This window comes from Sander vitreus, chromosome 14 (genome assembly GCF_031162955.1).
Source record: "Sander vitreus isolate 19-12246 chromosome 14, sanVit1, whole genome shotgun sequence".
NCBI lineage: Eukaryota > Metazoa > Chordata > Actinopteri > Perciformes > Percidae > Sander > Sander vitreus.
Genome location: NC_135868.1, coordinates 9,017,273 through 9,033,949, shown reverse-complemented (window position 1 = coordinate 9,033,949; position 16,677 = coordinate 9,017,273). Strand labels below are relative to the sequence as shown.

The 16,677-nt window shown below is 41.1% G+C and overlaps 1 protein-coding gene across 3 annotated transcripts; it reads left to right on the top strand.

The window, feature by feature from the left end:
- The first annotated feature begins 1,367 nt into the window (after positions 1-1,367).
- Positions 1,368-4,296, top strand: c19h1orf216 (chromosome 19 C1orf216 homolog). 3 transcript variants are annotated; one of them, XM_078267507.1, is made up of 2 exons: positions 1,368-1,458; positions 3,153-4,296. In XM_078267507.1, exon 2 carries the CDS (start codon positions 3,175-3,177, stop codon positions 4,270-4,272), a length of 1,098 nt encoding a protein of 365 aa, XP_078123633.1. In that variant the 5' UTR covers positions 1,368-1,458; positions 3,153-3,174; the 3' UTR covers positions 4,273-4,296. The 3 variants fall into 3 exon arrangements, with proteins under 3 accessions (XP_078123633.1, XP_078123632.1, XP_078123631.1); XM_078267506.1 differs by lacking the exon at positions 1,368-1,458 and adding an exon at positions 1,471-1,593; XM_078267505.1 differs by lacking the exon at positions 1,368-1,458 and adding an exon at positions 1,615-1,891.
- The last annotated feature ends 12,381 nt before the right edge of the window (positions 4,297-16,677 follow it).

Genomic DNA, 16,677 nt, shown 5'->3' with positions numbered 1-16,677 from the left:
TCATTTTCCTCCATTTCCCAGAATGCTGTTCGACGAACACCAGAGGACAGGCATGACCTTGCTTGTTGAGTTCAATAAGAAGGTGGAGAGACATGGCAATAGCCCTGTAAAACCAACAGATGATGATCCTCTACTAAAGCCTTTTACTGTTTCTCCTGTGAGGAAATTTCCCTTGTATGATTTTTAAAAACCCTTTTTACAGACTGACTGTAGACACACGTCCTTCTGTAGGTCTGAACAAACCAATATCTGTGTATTTCTGATGTTACAGAAAGCAAAGAAAGAAAATAGTTTGCAATTGAACTCTGTCTTTAGATGAGCTGGAAATAATCTAAATATCAAAAATGCAGTAGCTGTCTATAACTGTACTCAGAAGTGTGCGTTTAATATTGTTACTTCACTTGGATGTCTGAGCTTCACTGAGCAGCAGAATTATGGACTAAATTTGGCTGAGAATCGGTTGGTTATAAAATGCATACCTATAGTTTTAACAGCGTTTAACTTGGACCTGCTTCACATTCACATATAGTCATTTAGAGACCATTTAAACAAAGACTATGTGTAACCTACTGTATAAATACACACTATAAATTTAGCATTTATTAGCAGTATACAACACACTACTTTAACGCACTATAATGTAGGTATAAGCAGATATAAGTGTTTATTCATATATTTGTCAACTCCATGTGAGCATTTATAAGGATAACACTGTTGTACTTATATACAATATGTATACGAGATATGCATAGGAGAAGTTAATAAGTGTTTGTACATTAAAAAATACTTAAACATGACCTTATATCTGCATACAACTGCTTTATAGTGTGTTTTTAGCCATTGATTAAATGTGTATACTGCTTCTGATTGCTAAATGGGTCAAAGGAAAGTGTTACCCACAAAAAAAAAACCATACTTTTCCACCTAATTTTGTCTCATTTTAATTGCTTTTGGTGTTCTTTGTTGTAACACACAGGCTATTAACACTCTAGGACTCAATGCGTAAGTATTATAAAACTATATAAAGGGCTGAAGTAACTGGAAGAACAGTCACTGTAACCTTGTTATTAGGTTAACAACACCATGCCATCAAGTGGTTGTTGTGATATAGAGGCATGTTGCTGTACAGTCAAACCTACATTAGGCCTACAGTAAAAATAACTTAAGACATCACCATAACATGACGGCCATCTCTGTCCTCACATTGTTTCTATTCATTCTTCATGGTTTCCCTTTTCCTGCAGTCCCAGCCCAGTTTAGGAAGTGCTCACTCAGTCCTGTTTTTCCCAGAACCACAGTGGCAGTGAGAGGATGGGAGGAGGAGGAGGAGGAGAAGGAGGAGGGAGGAAGAGGGAGGAAGAGGAAAACAAACATCACATAGGAGGGTCGGAGGAGGGGGGAACAAATTGGGAGGGCGCAGTGTCCAGCTTCTCCACCGAACAGCAAACCAGCAAAAAGGTAAGAATAAACCACAACCTGGTGCTGATATGTTCACACGGGTCTGTGTCATTTGACTTATGCAAGCGGCAAATAGGAGAGGAGAGCAAGGGTCTGAGGTTATTTTTACCGAGAGGACACAGCACTGATAATGGGGTGAGCGTTACATAACGCCCAATGTAGCCTACATGAAATATTCCTGGGTTTTTCTGCATTTTTATCACGTTGAGAGGAGATACCGAGTCTTTTTTTTTTGTAACCTTACCGGTTCCCTGTAGATGAATTAGGATGTAAAACGGTCGTGTATTTTTAACCTTATACATCACTAAGCCGTAAATATGCAGCCACTGAGCGCCATTGGTCGCCTGTTTTCTGTTTTCCGTCGTCGTCCGTGCAAAAACGGGCATCTTTTTGCACAGATAAGAAACCTCCACCCGGCAGCCGGACCGTTTTGGTATTATTTTTCTCTTTTTTCATCGCATGCTTGTGTTTTCGCATGTATGAAATACAGATAGCCTATATTAATATTATGGCCTAATCCTAAACAGACTACGCATTATTCTAACACATTATAGATTTTTTTTAATTTAAAATTCAGCTCTAGAGCGAGAAATATGTCAATTTTACACGGAGAATCAGCTTTTTCTCCTCACGATCATCAAGCATCAGTTTGTACTTGCATGCTGCACGCGCGCTCCCGACAAAGCCACAGTCGGCTCGATGGTGTTTTAAGCCCCCAACGTCGACTTCAAGGCACCTAACCCCAACCTTAACCTTAACCCTAACCCTAACCATTGCCTAATCCTAGTGCCTTCCATGCGGAGACGTTGGGGGCTTAAAACACCAAACACCCACAGTCGCTGTCCTTCAGCACCACGTGAACGCGCATGCAGAGAAGAGGAGAGGGGTATTGATTGACAGCAGCCTGAAGTCAGGATTAGAGAAATTTCCATTCTGAGGAGACATGTAATTATTTGATGCTAATAGAAATAGAGTGTGCAGACCAGCCTGTAGTTCTAGAAATTATAAACAAGGAGTTTTGTGTGTGTGTGTGTGTGTGTGTGTGTGTGTGTGTGTGTGTGTGTGTGTGTGTGTGAGTGATGCGGTGGTGAATTAGATTTACTTTGACTTTTCATCAGTTTAATTGTTGTTTTGGTTCACCCATGTATATCTAATGTGTTGTTTGTAATGCAGCTCTTTTAGCAGATACTTTACCTTTTTGGTGAACATTTCCTAAAGTGTGCTTTAGCTTTGTAGGCTGCTGATGACGTATTTATGTATCCTCTATGCAGCTGCTGGTTTGCAGAGACTAGGACATTGCTTGGCTGATAATGCAGTTAAAAGCTTGGCTTGTTTTGAGAACTCCAAGATTTAAGTCCAAGATTTAAGAGTTGTGTATGGAACAGCATGGGATTAATAAGATGTGTTTTGTCTGGCAATCAAACTCGTGAGACAAACAACAGTAAAACAGAGCTGCTGTGAAGAGAACACTGTGCATTTGTTGTAGTGTTTCACCACTAAAAACTTCAACACACAAACATAAAATAGGTTAAAAAAACACTCTTTTGATCACTAGATGTCATTTCTTTGCTGGGTAACATTTGTATATACCTGAGTAACTTGGTACAGATACCAAAATGATACTTTACTAACTTCATTTTCAAAAAAAACAGTTTAACATTAAACAGAACAAAACAAACTTTTTGTCGTTTCAGTGAGGCTCAGTCTAGGTCAGTGATGCTTCACCATCAGGACCAACCTCTGAACTCGGCCTATGGAGGCAAGGGAGGCTCCAACAATGGCTCCTCCTCGCTGCGAAACAGGAAGTGTGACAAAGATGGCAACTTCAACTTCCTGCCAGGCAAAGATAATGAGGGCTTCACGGGCAACGGAGGAGGAGACGAGAACCAAAACCAAGTGCGCCCCCGCAACTTGGGCCCGCTGGGTCGCGACCCTCCCAACTCCTCTTCGTCTTCTGGGTATCACCACAACTCAGGGGTCCTGTCACCACGCTCCCGCATGCCCTGCTGGAGCCCCCTGGAGCCCCTGCCCGAAATTGAGAACGGGGATGACGGTTACGGCCGAGTGCCTCCCGATGGAGCGGAGGAAGGTAAGATGCAGGAAGAGGAGAGAAGGGTGATGATAAGCCAGAATGAGGAGAAGCAGAGAGAGAAAAAGGAGCTGCGGAAGAGGAAAAGCGGCTTGGGTTTCAAAGGAACGGAGAAAGAGGAAGACAAGGCGGAGCTGGAAGACAATGATGAATGGGGCGACAGCGACTCTGAGTCTGAGTTCAGCTGCCGGTCTGGTGGCAGCATGTCCTCCCTCAACATGGACAGTGGTGGCGAAGGGATGCTCATGGGAGGCTGGGACCGCATCGGAGTTGGGGAACCAAAATCCAACCACCAGGAAAATGACCCAACCAGAAACGGCAACAGAGAACCAACTGGGAAACACAAAAACTTCAGTCACAAGTCGCTGACAGGAAGCAACCTGGGAAATGTTCTTGAGGAAGGAGCAGAAGAGCAAGACGACAATGATCAGTCTTCAGACTCGGACGGCGAGATACCAGAGCTGATGGATGCGGTGTGGACGCTGCGAGACCGCGAGCGCTTCAAGGCCCAGGAGATGGAGAAGCACCAGGTGCAGCTGACCATGTACCGCCGCCTGGCGCTGATCCGCTGGGTCCGCACCCTGCAGAGCCGCATCCAGGAACAGCAGAACCGCCTGCAGTCCAGCTTTGACGTCATCCTCACACAGAGGAAGGAATTGCTGCGCATGGGCGCCGCTGCTGCCGTGGCCAACGCAGCATCCGCTACTGCTGTCAGCCAGTCATAAAGAGAGAGGGAGAGAGAGAGAGAGGGAGAGAGAGAGAGAGATGGGAGGAACTGAAACAGGAAGTGGTTAAAGACGTTTTTGTTCCATTTGCTTCTATGCTGAAGACATTTCCCCTGGGGGGAAAAAAAAGACAATCCCCCATCATCTTGTCTGACATTTCTAAGCTTCACACTCATGTTGTTGATTGTAATGACAAAAACTGTGTTTTTGTTGATTTTCTTTACTGGTGCCCCTCACAGAGCATCAATAAATGTATCTGACTCATCTTCAGTCAACTGAACACTGAACTTTAACCCCTGTATCTACGTCAAACCAAAATGTTTTCTGGTCAAATACGATGAACACTTTGTTGTGAGATTAATATCAAAAATATTTTGTGTGTGTTTGCTGTTCTTGTTTGTCTTGACCTGTCCGTAGAAAAACACCTGCTGTACCAAAAACGTATTGGAGAATATAATGTAGATTTAACATTGTTAGAGATGATTTATACCCTGAGATCATGCTGTAAATATAGAGAGATAAATTAAGAGAGTAAATTAAAAGAATAAATAAAATGGTCGTATCTGATTTGTTTGTGTTGTCTGTTTGTGTGCACATTCCTAAGACCTGCTCTAATAAAAATGGAGTTTTTGTAATCAGATTTTTAATAGATAAATCTGAGGGGAAAGTCCAAGGAGTTGGCTGATGAAAGCACTTTAAGAGCCCAGAGCTTCATTTCATTCCAGATCAGCATGTTGATTTCAAGGAGCAGTTTTATCAAAGCTCCCTCAGTGCAGATATGACTAAAGAAGGGCATTTGTTTTTTTTTAATCTTATGTAGCTGTACTTGCTGTTCTGGAGCCCCTGGGCAAATGACCTTTCAGCTAACAATTGCCTCTTTGTCAGCTGAACAAAGTTGGTTTGTATCGGCTCATCGCACGGGGTTGGGGAGTGTATGTTCTGCGGGGAGTGTGATAGCCGTGTGAGGCTCAGGCGTCAATCTTTATGGGCATGGCTGCTGCCGCGGGCACTCAGAGATCATCTCACCTCCTTCCATGTGCATGTATGTGTGTGTGTGTGTGTGTTCAGAGAGAGATACCAGCCGCAATGCCACCCTATAATCTCCATCCAGAGCGAGTGGAGGGGACCCCCGGGGAGCCTGTCAGTGTGCGCCCCGGGGCCCTGCAGGTCCTATCCGGCCGCGCTGAACAGACGCTGGTCCGGTTGCGCGCAGGAGAGCCAAACCCCGGGGCAAGTTTGGGATAATCCCCGGCTATGCCTTCTAACTAACTCCGGTTTATGTTTGAAGCTTATCGCCTCTCCTGGACGCAGGCATCGCAGAGAAAGTCTGAGGCGATTTACATAGACCCTATTGATCCCTTGTTCATTGGCTGAAGGTTGGAGGTTTGAGAGGCATCAAAGCGCGAGGATAACATGTTTACACCGGAATAGTGACTTGTAAGCAACGTGCAAGCAGCCACCTCTAAAAAACGACATTAAGGAGGAACAAACAAGCCTTTGATGGTGATTATGTAAACCACCGAGACGTGATTTTAGGGTAGTTAGAGAGGTTATAAATTCATCCAAACAAAGCGCATGAAACACGGAGATAAATGAGCCTAAAAGCTACTTTAACTCACACAGGGATATATCTGATCAGTTTCACCTCAGGAGAAAGTGTCTCAGTGTTTTTAGAGCAGTGGCAGTATTCATTTCAGTAATATCCCCTGGTGGTATGCATATTAACTATGTCCTCCAGTTAGTGAGACTAAAACAACAAAACTAGTCAACAAGAGGTCAGTTCATCTTTCTAAAAAGACACTCTTTATAAACAGTTCATAAGGAGTAATCGTTTTTATTAATGGTTAATAAATCATTTACTAATAGTTTATTTATCAGTTATAATCCATTAATTAGATCGACTTTTAGTTGTGAAAAATCTCTCTTGGCATTATAGGTTATCAATAGCCTAAATACCAAAATAAAATATTTCTAAAAAGTCATCAAACAGCCAAAGAAGTCATCTGTACCTAATCATAGATGTTTACCGCTACAGTACATTGCTAATGTTAGAAGTAGGTACGCTGGTGGCCGGGTTGGGTCAGTGGTAGAGCAGGCGCACATATGCTGAGCAGTTTATGCCTCGATGCAGAGGTCCAGGGTTCGAATCTGACCTGGGACAATTTCCTGCATGTCTTCCCCCTTTCTCACCTAGCTGTCCTGTCAACAATTAAAAGTGGAAAAGCCCAAAAAAATAAAACAAAAAAGGTAAGTAAACTGATGGTTATCCAAATGCTCTTTTGCAGCCCTTTTTCAAAAGGTCAGAGGTCAAATGGTCCCATGAACAGATCTCCCTGATGAACTAAAGCGCTAAAAAGACAAAGAAAGTGTTCACGATAAACACCATGCAGCAAGAGAGATTTCGCACAACCTGGTAAATCAACATTTGGGTAATGGCTTACTGATCTAGCATTATGGTTTATTAATCAACAATAAATCCATTAGTTATGACTAATAAAGGGTACAGAGCTTTGCAACAGAAAGATGACTCCATAATATGTGCATCAATGTGACATAAAAACTGGATGTCTACTTTTCCTCACCCAGAACACGTTCCTCAGTCTCGTTGTGACTCCTGCCGGGACTCCTGCTGCGGGCTCACTGACTGCGCCTGTTTCTTTCTTTGCATACCTTATTCAGTCAGTAATAAAATGGAAGGAAGACAACACATGAAAATGACAGGTATGTTCAATGCAAAACTTCCTGCAGAGCAGAGATGTGCGCATACACCCGGGCCTCGTGGCTCCCCCATGGCGACATGTAGGGGAAGGAGGAGGATCTGTAGTTTTATATTTTGTAAACCACTTCATCTTCTTCACAGTAAAAGCACAAGCTACGTTTTAATGTCTGGCAGTATTTAAATGTTCTTTTCCCCTCCCACTGCAATGTCTTTTTATTCCTAAAAGAAAACAACTAAAACTTTGCCATTGTAGCCTATTTAGATTTTCTAATCCCACTAAAGAAACCATATGATGTTCTAATATTTTTGAGTTTACCAGACATCACCTTGACAGAAACATTTACATGAACTCCTTAAATGCATACAGCTTATGACTAACTGATAAATATGCCAGTATAGACTTAAATACCAACAATTTCAGAAAGAAGTAGTAACCCAATCTATGTATGTAATTTATTGATTGAATTTAGGCTTGGTGATTCAAAAATACACAATATTTCTGCACAGCACTATGACCAATGATAAAATCACAATAGAGAATAGAAGCCTTATTGCTTTTTTCCACTGTCCAAACACACATAACAAAAAACACAACATGAAAACCATCCCTAATTTATTCTTTCTATCACTTCAGTGTACACTTGTGTACACAAAAAAAATACAAATAAATAAAATCATATTCCATGATGGAAAAAGAGCAGGAATTGTTTATTGCATGTCCCTTTAACACCAGAAAACATACATACAGTGAAGGAGTGGCAAAGCTTACATGTTTCTTCAAAATAAAAAGCTGGCTGCTAATGACTGAAATGTGTTTTACCAATCAGTCATGATTTAGAAAAGTAGGGACAGTATAGGGATAATAAACAGTTCTAATGGAGTATTTTAAGATTATTTTATCTGTCTGGGTTAAACTCAGATTTCCTGACTTGTGACCTGACACAGCTGCTGTCAGCAACAGAACAATTTTTCCAAAGATTTCCTGCTGAAAACACAAAAAAAAAAAAAATCATCCTTGAGAAATTCTTTTTTTTCAAACTTCATGGACACGCTCATTTATCTCTGACCCAGAGCACACACAGGAGCTTCTTTGTGAGGATAACGGCAGAGAACAGTGTCCACTAGGGGGAGACACTCCATCACAGACACTCCGGATCATGACCACTGCTTCTGTGTTTTGACACCAGGGGGCAGCAATGTGCACATGGGGGGGGGAAATCATCCAGCAGTGGTGCATTTAACAGGGGGACCACCTGGGATGAATGAAAGGGTTCCAACTGGGATGCAATAGACTGTTTTCCACTACATGTTGAATGATGAAGCAGTTCCTAACCTGAGATCAGGACATGAGAGGGGCCATTAACAGCATGTAGAAATAAAGAAAAACGTATTTTTTTTTCACAAAACTATAGTTTTTCTTTCAGACGTTCCTCAAAATCTTTGCTTTGTTTACTTGAAAACAAATATTGAGATGAACCAAGGAAAAACTCACTTTTGTTTTGTTGAACTGGTCGCAACCTGTAGATATAATAGGCTTTGCAATGACGAGGGGTTGCAAGTGGACATGGCTTTGTTTAAGAAAGAAAGAAAGAAAGAAAGAAAACTCACTTAAAAACATCCGATACATGTCCATGTTGAATAATTTCCCTCCATGTTTACTTGTGTTTAACACGGAAAATTGTCAGAAAGTCTGTAGTCTAATGTGGCTCTACATTGAAAAGTTATCTAAATATCTGTGACATCTTCCAGATATTGTGTGGTTGGCCCTAACCACTTTATCTTATTCTTCCTGACAGTATAACATGTATATATTCTGTATCAGATTGCTCCAGCTCTCATTGATGTTTACACTGAGAGAAATATTCACTATAGCAATATACACATGCTGACATATTTGGCATCGTTGAAAACTTTGGGATGTTGATTAGAATTTGAAATCAAGGTCTATGTGTCTGGGCTATGTTTGGCTGCACACACACCAATTGAACCAACGTTGCGAACTGGTAAACCAACCAAAGTCAGTGGGTTACCATTTTAAATGTCATTTTCACATCCAATTGTACAACTAACAATACAATTGTGACAGTTTTAAGGTAATACCTGATCTTATTGTGTCTAACAACAGAATAACTGCTTATATTGACCCAGTTTGAATGAATAACCCAACATAATGTAAAAAAATAACACTTTCAATGGGTCAAAACAACCCATTAGTACTGGGTTAACATTTAAAAATGTTTCTCTGCGTAGTTTCTTTCCTTTTCTTTATTATCAGCACACACTGATGAAAAAAATAGCAAAACTTAACGTCTAAATTCAGCTCCTCTCTGCCCTGTAATGAAAGCAGCCCTTGATATGTTGTACATTCATGGCTGCATAAAGCTTGAATTCTTCCTTCTGTCAGATTTATCTCCCTGTCTATAGACAGGTTTATCTTTCTGTCCCGCTAAAAGTCCTTTCAGATTAAGATTCCTCAAGACACAATCGGAGGTCTGTGGTCTTGTATTATGATGCCCTTGACATGAAAAAGTTTGGGAACCCCTGCTGAAAGCCTCGGCTTTAGCTGTTGTGAACACAGATATACATATATACCCTATCATGCTCTCTCTCTCTCCCCTTCTTGCCTCAGCCTGATGTAGTGTGACAGTGTGTTCGCCCGCAGCACTCTGCTGGCGTGGAAACAATCAGCTTTGACAGAAAGGGGGTGGTAGTGGGGAGGATAGAGGGAGGTAGAGGAGTAGGGAGGGATGAAGGGAGTGAAGAGGGGTGGAGGGAGGGTGGAGGGGGAGGCTGCGGCCCGAGGCCTGTGTATGATGAACTGGATAGAAAGACCTGTCGTCAGAGGAGAAACAACACAACACATAAAGATAGATAGATAGATAGATAGATAGATAGATAGATAGATAGATAGATAGATAGATAGATAGACAGACAGACAGACAGACAGATAGATAGATAGACAGACAGACAGACAGACAGACAGACAGATAGATAGATAGATAGACAGACAGACAGACAGACAGACAGATAGATAGATAGATAGATAGATAGATAGATAGATAGATAGATAGATAGATAGATAGATAGATAGATAGATAGATAGATAGATAGATAGATAGATATGTTAATAATAAGAGTGGCAGAAGAGAATGAAACACATTTTACATATCAAATCACAGTTGAAAATAACCAAAAATGAATTATAATGTTAAAATATTTCTGAAAATAAGCTTTCTTGAAAGTTGTGTTATTTTGATAAAGGCTGCAGTGCATTTAGCCTACTTCAGCACAAAGAGCTCTACTTTCTTATTAATTAACTATAAAACCCCACAGTTACTTTAATTCAATTTAAAGGCATGAGCATTTTAAGAAATGGACATGTGTGTGTTTTAATGTATAGAAACGTATTTGCTAAAGGTTTTTTGCTCTTTTGTTTATTGTGAACTGAAATGGTGGGTGTTTTAATGTGTAGAAATTTTTTAATGATTTTTGCTCTCTTTTTTATTACTGTTCTTTTTTTTTGTTGGTAAATGTTGTTACTGTGTTGGATTGTTTTCATACAATAATCTCTCCCGAAAAAAGAAATTTCGATTTCAAGAGACTAACTAAAAACACAAAAATGTGTAATAATTCAAAGAGAAAGGAGGAAGTTCCCATATGAATTACACAGGGGAAATGTACCTGTTTAATTATCTTAATGTCTTGTTGTATTCAACTATTAATTATCATTTTGCATTATTTTGCTCATTCCTGCAGAGCCCAATTATTGAATTTAAATAATTAAGAGTCTCATCAACAACAGATTTAGAAAATCTTATTGTTCTTGTCATCCATTGTGCTCTAACGTGGCTTAATTTGAGCCTAAGTTGAAAACCAGGGACAAAAACGAAACATTATCAAAACTTTAATTGACAAAGAAGACAAAAACAGGTCAAATCCTTCTTCAAAATGTGACATTTTATTAACCAAAACACCTAATAATGTGTTGTAACAACCTGTTGACTGAAACCAACCACGTAGCTTTTAAGGCCTTCATGACCCCAGTGTCAGTCACCCACTTGACTCACTTCACTAATTCAGTTAAAGCAATCAGGTCCATTATGAGGACCCCTTTCATAACGCAGCATCTAGTCAATGTTTGATTCCAGGACTTGAAGCTTGTGTGTGTGTGAGGAGGAGGAGGGGTGTGTGTGTGCTGATGGTTCAGCTGCCTCGTCTGCTATAACCAGCTAATAAATATGAAAACAGCAGGTTAAAACTTTTTTATTCGTCCCGTGCCTGAAAGGATTATACCCTTCTATAGAGTCCCGTGAAAAATCTCCCAAACCTCATAATGCCCAATGTTGTCCCATAAAACTGCGTTGAACAAAAGACGGAGAAAGGGGGCTTTTTCACGCATAAGGGGTTTTCTCAAGAGCACATTGAGGGGAGCCACGGCCCGGACCCGCCCATAGATTATCTGGCTGTCAGTGAAAGCGCGGCTGGGAGCGGCAGGTGCGTGTGCCAGGCACGGGGGGTCGCGGGGGCCCCGGTGACCATGCAAAGGGTGGTGAACTATGGAGAATGCAAACGCAGCTGCCAGCAGGAATGTTTGCAGATTGTCACTTCCATTTAACTTGCTTTTCTTTTCTCTCTCCCCCTTTTCCCCCCACCCCCGACCCAGAGATGGAGCCAGTCTCCCCAGATTTCCCTCCCACTACCAAGCCACAGAGATAGGGCTAAACGGTGACACCCTGTCCACAAAAGCGACAAGCGGCGCAGGTCGTCCCCGCCTCAGAGCCGTGAAATCATGGATTAAACTGATAAGAAGCAAGAACGATACAGATCCCACATTTTTTGAGCGAGTCTTATGGCACTAAGTGAATGCCAAGTAACTCATAAGGCAGGGTTAGCGCACTCTTTAACTCACTTTAGTCCCCAGAGGCTTCTTTCATACAGGTTATTGGATTTCGGGTTTTTGAAGCACACATCAACATATGGTGGTCTGTAGATGAAGCTAAAGCTGTTTAATAATGCAACTCATGAATTTATCTCTGCAACTTTGCCAAAATTAATCAAATAACAAAGAATGAAAATTGTATATACGCTTTTGTCATATTGGCCTTTTATGGAAGCATCACCCCTTATCTTAATTTTCATGCATTTAAAATAAAGTGTGCATTATCACCAGAATTAATTTATCAAAGAAGATCATCCCCGTGTTGACCCATGCAGGCTGTGTCTGTGCCTGGAAATGGCCTCTTTGCACCATACCTTGGTCTCTAATCTCTGTCGTCCAAACTGTGTCCCCTTTCCAAACTGTGGCCTAAGGCTATGTGTGGGTCCACAACATAATCCCCTCAAAACTCTGCAGTCCCTGCTATTCCACTGGGGTTTGGTAAAAGTGCGGCACAACGCTGCTTTTTCACACCATCTTCTAGCAAAAAAGGGATTAATGTCGCCACCATTATGAATAATGAGAATGAATAACAAACAGCCGTCTGTTTATCCCACACGATTAAATAAAGGAAAGAGTTTCCTTGTGCTTTTGTTATTGAATGGTTTTTAGGGTGTTTGTGGAGGGGACAGAATGGGATGAAATCAGTGTGTTAAGGTACCATCTGATGCTTTTAGCCAAAGTATTGGCACTGAATGTATCTTCTAATTAATGTCTAAACAGAGAACTAGGGATCTACCGATACTGGTTTTTCAAGGCTGATAATGATTTTTAGTAGTTAATGAAACCGATAACCGATATTTGGAACCGATATGCATATACAGCGAAAAGGAAAATCTTTAAGTCAAAATTAATATTTTAGAATGTTACAAACTCCAACACAAAACTTTGTTTAAATGCTTTAAGCAATTATTTAAAAATTAAAAACTTTCAACATAATACACAGTAAAAGATAGTCAGATAGTGTTGTGAGCAGAACATTAAGTCAGACTCACTGCCAAAGTAGCGCACTTTTAATTACTTAACTTTATCGGTTATCAAGAAAATAAAATGCAGACAGATAATCTGCAAACGGCAAAAAAACGGGCCGATAATCGGTCAATCCCTACAGAGAAATGTTGCTTCTGTATGTTTTTGTATGCAAAGAAGGCAACAAAAGATGAGATTTATACCACAAAAAGAAGAAAAATCATGTGAACATAATGCAAAATGGACACAGCCGTAGCCACCACTTTTCCCCTTTTTGCTTAGTATTTTCCATCACACATTGGCTCAAAACTTAAACCATGGGATAAATGAGCAACATTGCTTTTAGCAGAAATAACTGATGGTCAATGTGATGAAATCCCATAAAACATGAGAAATGAAGAACACTCTTGGACCTAAGTGTCCCATCTACATTTCTTTAAAGTGTCTCCAATGTATCATCACCTTAACATCTTCTCCTTCTTTTTGCTCAGTATTTTCCCAACACACACTGGATCACAGACTCTGTATCCACAGCTGCCAAAACGGAAAATGCAGCTCGGAACGAGGATATGAAAATGAAATATGAAACAGTGGTGTGATAAACTGGTAGATAATCATCTTTTCATTAAACTTTCATCCCCAGTTACTTAAATATTCAAGAGCCCAATTACAGAGCTTGTATCTCTCTCTCTCATTCTCCCTCACTCTGGCTTTTCTTAACAAGAGCAGTCAGGGAGAGAGAGAGAGAGATAGAGAGAGGAGGGTGAGTGGCTTAGGGGGTGAGTGAGAGCATCATTATGGAGCGGTCACACAGGGGGAGAAAGAGATGACCCGTTGTCCTCATCGAGGACAGGGAGCAGCAGGCCTGACGCAAGGCCTGTCCAAATACCGGGATAAGAAAGAAGAGGAAATAGAGATGGAGAGGGACAGACAGGCAGCAGATAGACATGTAGCAGTGTGCAGCCATGCAGGTTGGATGGATGGAGGGATGGTGGGAGACAGAGACAGAAACAGACAAGATGTGTGTGGAAAGATGGGTGCATCCTGATGAGCGCCACAAACAGAGCGCATGACTCTCTCTTGTCTGCCTGTTTCTCTGCATGCGTGTGTGTGTGTGTCAGTGTATTAGCAGTCAGAGCACTGAAGCCCACGGGCGATTCCTGTGTGTGCTTGCGATAAAGGGAAAAAGGGAGGAAGTATAACGGGGGGAAGTGGGGCGTGGAGGGGAGGGGGGTGAGGGGAGGGTGAGAGGAGAGATGAGGAAGTTGGTTGGTTGGGGGGGGGGTGTTTGGTTGTGGTGTATATATGCAGAGAGTGAGAAAGAGAGAGAAAAAAGAAGAGCGAGGAAAGAGCATCCAGCAGAGCAGGGAGCTTCCTCTGTGCTGTCAAAGCCTCTGGATCATGTCCCCATTGGTCTTTCTCTTTCTCTCTCTCACACACACACACACACACACACACATAAACACACACACACACACACACACACACACACACACACACACACACACACATATATACACAAACACACACACACACACACACACACACACACACGTTCCCTCACCCAATTGCTCCCTTCTCCCTCAAACCAACCCCTCTCCTCCCTCCCTCCCTCTCATGAAAAGAGTGTCTTGGCAGGGTAATTAAGAATGGCCTCTAAACACAGGAGAATGGCAAGAATGCTCCAGATGAAAGTAAATGATTAAAATAATTACAGGCTGAGAGCTGACGAGCCGGAGTGTGGGGTGGCCGCCGGACATTTGTCGGTAATTAGATAATTAATCTGAATGCAAATGATGAGCCCTAACGAAGCAGTCAAGCTGAACCAGCGACAACTGCCGTGAGTGAAATGTGGGGAGGGAGGGGGGAGAGGAATAAGCAAGAGGAGAGAGGGTAAAAAAAACACATGAATATGAGTGTAAAATATCCAACCTCCCAAAAATCAGCATGAACAGACCCAAAAGCAAAAGCCAGCACAAGCAGAAGCAGCAGCATTGTAAATCAATAACTGTTTCTGGCAGTGGCAGCTCAAAACACTCTCACTTCACTCTGTTTGTAACTTCAAGTCGTAGTGACAAGCAGATATGAATACCTTGTTAAAAATATACGAAAAGGCAAGCCACCATGTGTTGTGCTCTGCAAAAAGAAAAAAGGTAAATCATGTCTCATCTCCCAGGGAGCTGAAATTCCAAATGAAGAACATGAAATGGCACCTGAGGAAGAAAACAGAGCACGCTTTGCACACCCTAAAATGTGTGAGCAAATTGTGGATTTACTTGCTCGCTGCTACACACTCATTATTCCTCTATGGCTCTCTTCCTCACACTCACAAATACTATCAGCATGTGTACGTGCTCTCAGCAGATGTAAATAACCAACTGCATAGTTTATTCAGAGATGTTTTTTTTCTTCCCTAAGTTGGTATAACAGGTGAAGATATACTTGTCAGCATCCTCTGCAACTACTGTGGATCACTTCTTTAAATTTAAATACAGATCTTCAGGGTTTATTTATTCCACCTAATATTATATAGTTGTGACAGCTGGCAGTTCTGTCTGTATTTTAATTGGGTACTATGAAAAACAACAATTATTATAAAGGCTTGTGCCAATAACTTAAATAAAGAGCATCTGGGAAGTAAACTTCAACACCAGCATATACCAATAAATAAACCAAGTGGCTCCCAAATCTTGCTACAAGACAGCTGTGAATCTTTTAATGGTATCAAGAGAATAAACCCCATAATCTAATCAAGTGATGGTAAATAAAAGAGCAATTATGTTGCTACAAGGGCTTAACATTTTCAGTACTACTGCAGAGATGTATTACATTACATACTTCTTTTCATCTCTTACTTTGTGGAATATCAACATCTTTCAATATTTTTCTACAAAACCTAAAGAAACCAAACATAGTGGTAAAAAGAATACAGTGGCAGTGGTACTTGTGGCAGTTTTTGATAAAACCAAAAGTAGTAGTGCTACAGACACATTATGCTCAGAACCCTCTCTAAAATGTTGAGGTTCAATACCCAGCCCTATAGTTGCTCCTATCCCTTAATAATACATGATTTCATAGAGGAATGGGAAAATGGGTGAGATCATTACTGTTTGGTTTACACTATAACATCTTAAGAAACCAACTAGAAATCATACATTTTGTTCTGTAATGTTGAAAACCTGTGATGACTTTGTTATAGGAACAAAAAATGAAACTACCAAACTTGGACCCACAATACTTCATTCAGTGTATCTAATATAAGGAGAGAATGCTGCACAGTCAGAGGCAGACATGACAGTTGATAACACCCCCTTCCACTCCTTAGTGCAAATTATGCAACACATCCACTTATACCTTTAAGAGACTCTAGAGGAAAACGTTTTACCTGTCCACCTCATTAAATCCAGACAGATCATCCACTCACTCACTCACTCAGTCATCATAATCACTTGAGACAAATGCTGTGCTTAAGAATGTGTTGCTAGTCAGCATGCTTTGCTTGCTTATTAAGGCCCTTTGCAGGTTAACATTATCAGTAACAAGTGCCATTATCCCCCCCAAAATCTCAGCCGTCACAGTCACATTTTATTGCTTTTGGCTGATTATATAAGCAGATTTTTAATGACATTGTCTCTTAACTGGTGTGTCACGCTTTAAGCTTGGACATTACTTGAGATTTTGCTTGAATATTACAAACACAAGAAGTTATTGAGGCCAGATTGAGAAGATAAGACTGTTTTGGGCCCCTTTTTTATGCAAAGGCTGTGTGGAATTGTAAATA